Source organism: Limanda limanda, chromosome 8, assembly GCF_963576545.1.
Source record: "Limanda limanda chromosome 8, fLimLim1.1, whole genome shotgun sequence".
Lineage (NCBI taxonomy): Eukaryota > Metazoa > Chordata > Actinopteri > Pleuronectiformes > Pleuronectidae > Limanda > Limanda limanda.
In genome coordinates, this window is record NC_083643.1 from 5,444,887 (window position 1) to 5,456,158 (window position 11,272).

At 41.6% G+C, this 11,272-nt stretch overlaps 1 protein-coding gene across 1 annotated transcript in view; it reads right to left on the minus strand.

Annotated features, from left to right (window-relative positions):
* Positions 1–804: 804 nt before the first annotated feature.
* The window catches only part of cbfb (core-binding factor subunit beta), a 26,564-nt gene continuing 16,096 nt past the window's right edge, over positions 805–11,272 (minus strand). The window contains exons 4-6 of the mRNA XM_061076687.1: positions 9,202–9,318; positions 8,716–8,811; positions 805–1,302 (exon numbers count right to left, since the gene is read on the minus strand). Of these exons, the coding sequence (XP_060932670.1) occupies positions 1,231–1,302; positions 8,716–8,811; positions 9,202–9,318 (285 nt within the window). The 3' untranslated portion in view covers positions 805–1,230. The remainder of the gene's footprint in view (positions 1,303–8,715; positions 8,812–9,201; positions 9,319–11,272) is intronic.

Here is an 11,272-nt window from a genome sequence, read left to right on the forward strand (position 1 = left end):
ATGTATCCTTGAATCACCCACTTTTTCCCGACCAAAGCGCTGCACAGAGCGAACTCTGCAGATAAATAAGCTGCATAGGGAACGACAAAGAACACAGGACCAGGCCTGTGTTTGGTTTCATGCATATAAAGAAAAATCCATGTGGAGAACAAGACTGATTGTATCACATAGTGCAAAACCCCTTGGAAGACAAAGGACATTTTGAATTGAGCCCCCCCGACCACCCTCCCTCAACACTATAAACACCTCATCATTTCCACAATTGCTTCCAGAGCTGCAGATATCGGGAGTTTTCTTTGTGAACTCTGCCGCCTTGAGGTCGGAAGCTGCCCTTCTGTTGTATCGGGAGTTTCACCACAGAGACAGCAAGAAGAAATCAATCAAATTATAGTACAGCAAAAACACACATTTCTCTCTGGACGCTCTCCTCCCCTCTATAATCCACTCCCTCCCTCCCTCCTTCCCTCCCCTCTCCAGCAAAGTGAACTTTGGTCTCAGAAAACAGCAGGTTTCAGGAAGTGAGCTGGGTGTAGTTGGGGTGGGGGGGTCGACAAGGGCGCATTCACACAAATGTGAGGTGTTGCACAACGCTGAGTGTTATGTTGCTCAGTCAACACTTCACTTTTGATAAATGCTCGACTCGTAATCCTGATCGTGACCCTGAGCCAAATCAAGCCTTGGTCTCTCCTCCACCTCCTCCTGTTAATGACCCCTTGAAATTCCTCTACCTCTATTCTCAACCTCTCGTATTAATAGAAAATATACCTTTGGTAATCCAAACTACCCCTCGCCCACCCCCCTAAACCTATTAAATATTTTTAGACCTGGACAAAAAACATCTGAACTTTCTTTTCTGAATCTGAAACTCTTGTCTAACTGGAGAAACAACTCCGACTCTGGATGTGTCACATCGACAATAAGCTCATGTTCCTTCCTCTGTATTAAATTATGTTCCAGTACTTTTTGTCCAGGTCTGTCGTGGCCTTTTATTCCATCTTGTCTGTGGCTTTTATTCACTTTCAATTCAAATCAATTCAGGAAGTTTTTTTCCCCTCTACATTCAAATATTCAAAATCATCTTGGCATTGGAAAAAAACTTTTCTAGAATAACGATGAGCAATTGGTCTAAAGCTTTTCTTTTCTATTGATTGTGTTGAAAGTGAACAGATTGCCAGCATCCGGTTTCCTCCTCTTCCTCCTTCCACTCCTTCCTCATCGCCGCCCTCCTCCTCAGCGCATCTTGTGCTCCATGTCAGCGTTGGCCATGTTTGAGCCAGGGCTTGGGTCCTGCTGTCGTCTGGACTGGGGAGAGAGAGAGAGAGATGGAAGTATGGGAGGAGGAGAGAGGAGAGAGGAGAGAGGGGGTGGAAGGTGATATAAGACAGATGAGAGGGAAGGAAGGATGATATAAGAAAGGGAGGAGAGAGAAATACAATAAATTAAGTACAAATTTTTAGTCTTTCAAATATAAAAATATACACATTTACACAGATTCTCCTGACTAGTATGTTCGCAATGATCAATGATATGCAAGTAATTACTATTTCTAATAAAGTAATGTCATTGGAGTTACTGAAATTTAACCAGGCTCACTGAGAAATAGACAAATGATGTTTATATCTGAAAAATGCAGCTTTCGCCCGACTTTACATTAAATAAATGAGTGAATGATATATAAAGCAGAAGATCTGAGTAATTTAAACATTCTTTCCTCCTGGAAATAGGGACATTTATTTTCCCCTGTGCCAGCGTCTACGTGTGAATAGTTTCTCCACATTAAACAACAACACATCTATCATCTTTGGCACCTGCTGAATCTCTGTCACACTTTCAAAACAGTGCCAATGACTTAACGCTTCATTCGACGGCTCAAATAAATAGACATGTCTGTTTTGGGGTTTTATCACCTCCACCAGGGAGGCTCGGTTTTCGACAGCGTTTGCTTGTTTGTCTGTTATTTAGCAGCATTGCCCAAAAACTGCATGAGACACATGGTGGGAGGATGTTGTATGGGTCCGGGAAGAATCTGTTAAATATGGTTATGGGTCTGGATCAGGGGGAAGAACCCTGACTCCCTTTAACGTTGTGAAATTGGATGTTTTTTGAGGTTTTAACTCGTTTCCCAAGGAATTACACATGGATCTTGATCTGACACATTTAGGGAACTGATATCTATGAATGTGTGAAATCTGGTGCAGCCTGATTGAATTGAAGTGGACTGTTGGGCCTTGGTTGAGGTGTGTGCTCTACTAAGTGTTATCCTAGTTGTTCCTATTGTTCATAAATGGGGTGTTGAAGCCAGTTTTACCTCTTAAGAGTTTGGACAGAACACAACTAGAACCCAAAAGTAAGTAAAACACAAATCAGTTTGGTTCCTGGGTTTAAAAAAGCTCAGGCTCGTGTGAGGCTACAAAAACACACAGAGGTTGCGTTTCCTCAAAACTGTCACTAGAGGGAACCAAAGCGCTTTACTGTCGGGACGTGCGACTGTTTACAATCTTTAAATGTTGCTGATATTTTCGTCAAGGTAGCTGGCAGACAGACAGGCAGACATATAAACTGGCAGACATGCAGGCTGTCTGACTTACACACACACACACACACAGACACACACACACATTAGGTCATCATTAGAGGCCATCAGCATGACAGGACTTTAAATATATTTCATGACTGGGTATAGTGTGCGTGTATTTGTGTGAGCTGCTGGCACGACCCGGCTGCTGCTGCTGTAAAAAATACTTGTGGTTATGTGTTTACACTTAAGTGATAGCTGGGAGAATTTCTGCAGATGGGGGGTAAGGGGGTGAGAACGGGGGGGGAGAGAGGTGAGAGAGTGTGGGCAGAGGTGAAGCGGGGAGCAGAGCAGACAGAAATGCAGACAGAGATAGTAAAGGGGTCGCTTAGTTCATCTGGAATGCAGTTTGTGTCATCTCAATGACTCACCGTAATAGCAACGTACACACAGTCACATGCACACAAACAAACACGCACACACACACACACGCACACATACAGTATGTCATGCTACCATTTTGACTCCTCACAGCCAGACTGACTCCAGTTTGTGTCTGTCTCCTCTGGAAAGCTTTCTGTCGCTTCATCAAAACGGCTGCCATCAAATATTCATGTGTGGCTCAATTAGAGCGACTGGGTTCTGGATGAAAGTGGCGTCACAATGAGTTTCCTCAGTAAAGCTCCATCTGTGGTTCTACCTCTGTCCCTGCGCTCATACTGGAGGATTCTCCAGCACATTTCAGAGCTGGTGCAAGAAGAAAGAAACTCCATGCCTGCTTTTGTACCTTAAAATAGCTTCAAGATAAGTTTGAGTGTCTAATGAGTTGGAATATGGAGAATGGTGCCGCTTCCTTCACCATGAACGTCTGTTCTATGTAACTCTAGTTCTAGGGAGGAACTGACTGATAATTGCAGCTTCAGTCATCAGAGTCAGGTCCAGCAAGTTCAAGAGTCGCAGCTGAACCGAGATCAGATAAAAAGTCGTAGAATTCATTAAAAACCTGCATTTCCCCTCAATATTCAGTAGGAAACTTTTAAAATATGAAGAATTCTAAACAGAATTTGTTGGATTCTGAATTCTGGTCCAGGAAGCTGGGGATCATGGGTAATATCGAGTGGTCAGTTGTGTTTCAACTGCAGGGGGCGCTCTCGCTCAGTAAAAGTGACATGGCGTTGGTTTAAAGAGCCACATATTTCCATCAGGGGTGTTGGAGATGAAAAACTAAAAGGAAGTCGACAGAAATCTCCAAATGAATGATAACGCTGGTACGAGCGGGTAAATAGGAAACTGTTTACAAACAAGTTCAACAACACACTGAAGCCAATTTGTTGTGGCAACGTGTGATAATTTCCAAACAAAATAATTCTACTGGTTCTTAATCTTTAAAAATGCAGTTACTGAATATATCGGATATATTAAAGAATTACAAAATAATTCACATCTGGTGTTATTTAGCTGTTTCACTTTGCAGCCATGTCCCAGTTTTGCAATTTGAATATCTTAACAACCTTTTCAGTGTCAGATCTTTTTTTTATCTCCTGTTTGAACTAATAACATTAACATGTGATACTTATGTGATTAGCTACACCCACTTGACAAGTAAAACTGACTGCTGGGAAGAAATTACTCTTTAGTTTCACTTCACGGTTTCCCCTCTGATCTCCTCGCCAGAAGATTCACAACTTCACTCGCTTGTTTTAGCAAACACTCATTTATCAGTTCACATTTAATCGTCTCAACTAAATGCAATTTTGACACGGACGAGACAGAATCCAAGCTGTGCAATAAATTCTGCAGAAATAAAGGGAGTGGTCTTTGCTAATCATAAGGGAAGAGGAGCTTTCTGTATTGATCCACACACAGATGGAAGCTTGCAGGGCCACTATAGGGCTCCTCACCACAACTCAATACTGGAGAAGTGTGTGTGTGTCTGTGTGTGTGTGTCTGTGTGTGTGTAATGGGTGCATGTGTGTGTGTGTGTGTGTGTGTGTGTGTGTCATGTAGACCAGAATTGCTTTATCTGCGATTTTGTGCTCATATGTGCCTGTAGAGTATCTGAATGTGTCTTTGACTGTGTGTGTGTGTGTGTGTGTGTGTGTGTGTGTGTGTGCGTGTGTGAGTGTGTGTGTAAGTCAAAGCAGGGGGTCTGATTGCGATCAATACTAATGATATATTAATGCTTTCAGTGCCAGCTCATCATTCACCACCAAATCTCTTACTGCGGAGCGCTTGGGAGTGTGTGTGTGTTTGTGTGTGTTTGTTTGTGTGTGTTTGTGTGTGTGTGTGTGTGTGTGTAAGAGTTAAAAGCCACATTTCTTCTTGATCTATTGCTTTTCCATCCATCACTCTGACAGGTGCCTTCCGACCTTCAGTGACTGGAATATCTGCTGCTTTTGGATGATTTTTTTTTCATGTGCATCAATGACAAGGCTTCAGGAATCGAGAGGGAAACGTCTTTATATTCATTCAGCAGCCACATGGAAAAAAAGTTTTATTATAAAGAAACCTACACGACCGAAGAGTGACGTAATCTTCCTCTGCAGCATGTTTTGAATGTGATTCCATGTTTGTAGGTAGAGGCATGTCGTCCGTCTTTATATACATAAGAGTAAAAGCTGCCTCCAAACACATCACCAAAAAAACAATCCAGCTACCCACCATGCAAACTGAAAGAAGATCTCCATCAGGTCTCAACTGCAACTTTGAGCTACGTCAGTGTCAGAGTCCACTTCTCTGTCCACCGTCATATTTGTGCAACACCTCACAAAACCAGCATCTCTCGCATACCTCACTTCTCTGGTTCACTTTGCATTCTTGCCCGTTCTTCTCTGATTAAGTCCCTAAAGTGGACTAGTGATCACTTTTGCATGCACTTCCGCCTTTGACACATTTTGAATGCAACCCTCATTATTTCCTAGAAAGCTGACTCAAACCTGCCTGAGTCCCGGGTCAATGAACAGGACGAGTGGGTCGACGTGTGGATCACTACACACAGAGGGTGTGTGGCTTCTGTCACTGCAGGACGCCATTATACAGCCCTATACCTTTATATAGATAACGGTTGTTGGCTGCTATATACGATCAACTTTAGGGGATCGACACAGATGTTTTGTTGGGTAAAGACGTCGGCTTGAAAATGTTAAATTCAAATATGAGACTCCACAAGCCATATATCAGTGTGAGCACCAGTTAAATAAACTATACAAAAATGTTTGTCTCTGCTATTTTCTGTCACATGCGACACATTTAATCTGTCGAGTAGGAGAATAACTGTATATGATGCGACAGAGATGACACAGAGTCGGTTTTGAGCTCTGAACTATGGAGAGATAAATGGATAGATGTAGAGAGTGAGAGAGAAAGAGAGGCAGGGGGAGAGCTGGAGTTCAGACCACAGAAATGCTGAGGCTGAGTCTGAGCAGTAATTTAGTGAAGATCATCAGTTACAGCCAGAGAAGATTCTTCTCATGAGACAAATATCACAATAACACGTCAAACTATCTGCAAGAGAATGTGAATGTTTCCGTTGATTATTTTGTTTTTCAAAAAATACAAACTTCATCTAAATTCCTCCAGACTTAACATTAATCTATTTTTCCACTTCTTTCCATCTGTTGCCTCTATGGAAGTCACTGGGTCACATTGAAGACAACAGAATGAACACGGATAAAAAACAGCTTCTCAAGTCTGAAATACTACGTCACTACATTTATTTCTGTGGTCAAATATACAACAAGTTCATGGTCTCTGTTTTATTAAGGTCAGACTGGAAGGGACAAGATTGAATATGGATTTTAATCAAGAACATCTGGCTCTGATGATGCCAAACAAAACTATTTTCAACTCCTGGGAAGTCATAACCCGGGGATAATTATCATGATTTACGAAGAAAAAGCAAAATAATCTTTTAGACCTTGAATATACATCTGTTCTCCAGATTGTAGCTAAACATACTTTAAAAGCCTTTAAAGTTGGAATTCATTAACAAAACATTTAAGTAACAATCACTAAAACAGTGTTCGTGGATTTAAAAGGTTACATCGCTCAACTTATAGTGCTTTTGTTTCGGTGAGGTCCCAGAGCATCGAGCAGAGACTCTCAGTGCTGCTGAACCTGTTCTGGTCCCTCGACATTCATGTGAACTTAATGACGGCCATTATTCTTTAACTGTACATGCTCACTGCAGCAAACCAATGAAGAAAGTTGAGATACTGTCCAGTGATCACACACACATTCAGAAGAGCTGTAGTTAAGTAGGGAGTAGTGATGTTTTTTTAAGAAGATAGCGCTGGTGGCACTTCTATCGATTCAGAAGCTTTTCTTTCTTTTATCCTTTTTGCCTCCGAGAGCCTCGGGGAGGAAACATGAGATCAGTCAGATGAAAGTCGACCTTCAAAAAAATGCCTCTTTCTTTTTCTTTCCCTTCTTCCTCTCTCCTCTCTTCATGTGCTGCCTTTCTTTCCCTCTCTAATTTCAGCAGGGCCATGTGCTGCAAAGCTGTGGTAGGTCTTGACGTGTGTGCATGCATGAGTGTAATACTGCAAACTGTACGACTGAGCTATGAAATCGTCTCATCTTTTTGATTCTGAGTGGATATTATAGTCATTGAATACATTAGAAAAGCATGCACGTTCACAAACACACACAAACGCATGCACACACACTAACAAAGACGCACACAGGCTCGGTAACAAAGACGCACATCGTATGTTAAAATGCTTGTGGTCACGGGAGAAAATAATAAACACAAGAATACACATATATATATAAATCAAAGAGGTCACACACACTCACAACCCTTGTTCACTCTCTCTCTCTAACACACACACACACACACACACGCACGCACGCACGCACACACACACACACACACACACACACACACACAGGGGGGTTTTAGTGCATGACAGTGTGACAGATGATGAGAAATGAAGGAAACAGACCCTGTTCTTTTCTGCTGGCTGTCTGTCTGTCTGTGTGTCATCAGTCCCAGATTTTAGAAACCACAGGGTCCTAAAAAAATAAACAATTTGGGTTTCATTCGTTGGGCGTCGTCTCGGGAAGGAGACCCCCGAACTCCCAGAAGCCTCGCTGGGAAGGTGGGTTCGTCTCGAGTATTGAAATGCACGTGGGACAGTTATAGATTTCAAACGTTAAGCATGTGAATGACTGAATCTAAAGTATATATAAGACACTGCAAACAGTATCACTATTAAATAATCATTGCAAACATGCAATTTAAAAAGTGAAATTGGAACAAAGTCATTATCTGAACAATCATTATGTTATTTTTCCACCTAAATCTGGTTCAAAGTCAGGAAACTTTTCCCTGGAGGCTTTTGTGGACACCCGACAAAAAACTGAACCAGTCATTCACTAGCTCATTATTATGAAATCAAATCAATTATCAAATTAGATTTATCATCAAACTGATCATGCACTAAACCTACGATTCAAACCGTAGAAAACTGGGTAATTACTGAAGCACACAACCACACATCACACAACCCTAAGGGCTAAGGAAAGAAGATCAAACTGGAAATGTGACTCTGTGGTTTGTATGTTTACCATTATATGAGTTAATACATATTATAAAAAAGTGATCACTATTCAGCGACTAAGAACATCTGCAAAAAATGTCAAGTATCTTAAGGCTACATTTTACTTTTTACTTTCTAAAGAGACAATTTTCTTATTGTCTACAAGTTACAACAGAAATTAATACATTCCCAGTTATGTAAATCAAGTTTTGCAAAGCCAACCTGCAAACCTTAAATTCCCTTTGCTCACTAAGGTCTGTCAAGACTCAGACATAGACATTTGTGACAAGAACCACTTTGCATATGTACATTTAAATGGAAAATGAGTTGAACTGTCATCGGTTCCCATTTTCAAACATAAAAAATGTCCTGGAAATGTGATATAATGCATTAATTATTCATTCATTTCGCAGAATGTGTGTTTAGAGTAAAACCCTGAATCTTCACTGCTGGGTGTGGTCACAGAGTAGAGTACAGATTAATGACAACCTCCATTTGTTCCTATGTATTTTTTGTCCAACTGACTGAAATTCTGCTCGTCAGGTTCACGTTCACTATTTTTTAAATCAAGTTTGAGGTTGGCTTTGCAGGTTCATGATAAGGAGGCAGATCCGTCCAGTTTCAGAAACGCTCCATCAACAGCCCGAGGCCTCTCACCTCCAGATCCTCTCTGTGCGATCGGTCTCTGTCTTCAAAGTCTCTGGTTCTGCGTCGGGTCTCTTCAAAAGCTGCCTGAGCCAAAGCGTCCTCCTGCTGCACGCACACACACACACACACACACACACACACACACACACACACACACACACACACACACACACACACAAACAGAGGCAAAGAGTTTGTTTATCTTTCCATGATGAAGAAAGTCCCAAAGATACGAGCACTGGGGGGAAAAGATGTTCTTTTTATTTCTGTCTTTTTGATTATTAAATTGGTGTTTGTGTTCTTGCTCGATTAGATGTGATACCACAGTGCGACTATTTGTGATATTTAAAACCACAAATGTATTTTCTTTACGCTCGGGAAACCACCGAGATGAAGTAGTAAGAAGTTGAAACCGAGGTGAAAGGATTACGTGGAGTATTTTGTTTGATCTCTGAGCGTATTCATACAAATGTGAGATAAAGTGGGAGGTGTTACCTGTGCCCGCTCATCATCATACTCCAGGTATCCCATCCCATCCAGCCTCTGCAGGTCGATCCAGCCTCTCCACATCACACACACCCCATTCAAGATCATAGGGGCTTTTAAATAAACCTGCAGAGAGAGAGAGAGAGAGAGAGAGAGAGAGAGAAAGAGAGAGAGAGAGAGAGAGAGAGAGAGAGAGATTAATAAATAAAGATAAAAGCCGGCCACAGCTCATTTGTACATCCCTGTAGTGCTGTAACACATTTAAATGTATCCCGTTTTTATGACTTCAAATAACTAATTAAAAAGTTACAGTATAAATGAACACTTGAACAAACATCAGTGCAATAGGAATTATCTAAATTGACAGAGACCGTCTGAGAGAAAAATGTATTTAACATGCACTTTGACTCCACGTTCCATCTACTAACATGGAGGAGGCAGGGATTAATGGCCCATACCGCTGCCAGCCAGTAGGTGGTGCCCAAGACATGTTGGCTTCACTTTTAGAGAACAGTCTATGATCCTGTGTGAGACTCGACATTTGCTCTGTTGAGTTTAAATGAAGTTGCTGTGTTGGTATGTTTGGTATCTTCGTTTTTTTGAGTCATGTTTTAAATAAATCTGATGTTTGACTTGTTTAGAATCACACTTGGACTCGTTCTCTGCTTCTCACGACCCGGGGAAGAAAACACTGGAAGTACATAGATCGTACGTTCGCCTAAAGCAGGAGCAGCAGCTTAAAATGATGAGAGACTCTCGGCTCTTCCTCCAGAATAATACTGAGCTCTGTGTTTCCCTCCTCCCCCCCTTGCTGTGACTGCTCAGAATGAGGAAAACCACCAACTACGTCAGAACCTCGCCCGGCACAATCGATTGCTGGAGTGGAAATGTGAGTGTGTGTGTGTGTGTGTGTGTGTGTGTGTGTTGGACTGAGTGGAGGCAAAGTGATCACAACTAAACATCATGTGCTTCAGACCCATTTACTTCTTGTTTGTGTGCGTTCATTTTTATAGCCATTGCTCAGGGTCTGATCGGTTGTGGAATTGATTATTGGGAATTTGACAAATATCTTCTTATCCTCGGATAAGGATCTCATCATTATCGTTTATCAAAATTAACGTGTTTATAGTTCAGTTCCCGTCTCGCTTCGGTTAAATCTGACAGCAACAACAAAAAGAGAAAGGCATCAATATCGGTCAGAGGCCGTGTTTGTCGTGTTTGACCTTGTGTGTCGTCTGTTTTGTCTTGTGTGTGAGAGACAACAGGGAGAAAAAGGTTCTCACTTCTGTTCTCTGATCAACGTTCTCCTCCTGGAGCACAAAGAGCAGCTCAGACAGACAGAAGGAGGAGGAGAAGGAGGAGGAGGAGGAGGGTCGGGCGCACTTTGTCTCTCTCCTGGTTAGGTTACATGGCTCTGGCTCTTTGCCAGGACGGCTGCAGTGTAACCACCAAGTATGTGAGTGTGTACACGTCTGTGTGTGTTTCCCTGAGCCGAGGGGAATGTGCTCATGTGTAGGATCACAGAACTGTTCCTCTGTTTAGATTTGCCAGAACGTCTGGAGGTTAATCCAGGCTGGTGCAATGTGGATTTAACTTAACTGCCTCTAAAATTGGGACAATAAATTATATTTTTTGAAGGGGAGAACATTTTTTATTTTTTTTTCCACGTCCCACAGAGAGAAGCTGTATTGGAATCCTCTCTGGAGGTAACGGATCCGTCTTAGAACAATTTTAAAATATATAAAATGTCCATAAATCAGCTTCCACACAGCTTGTGGCAGCGTACAGCTCTGTTATATTATTAAATATCTCAATATTGTCCTTGATTTCTTGAAGTCCATGTTTGTGCAATATCCAAATCAAAATGGTTTTATAAGGGGACTGTTGGGCCGAGCTATGTGCTCTACAGTGTGATTTTCTAGTTTTTATTATTATTAAATAACCAGTGTTAATCCAGGGAATTCAAAAAGCACTGTTTTGCATCCAATATTATAAAATTTAATTATTTCATTATCAGTATATGATTCTAAATACACACAGGCGTTGTTCCAGATCTGCCAGATGTTCAAATTAGCAACTA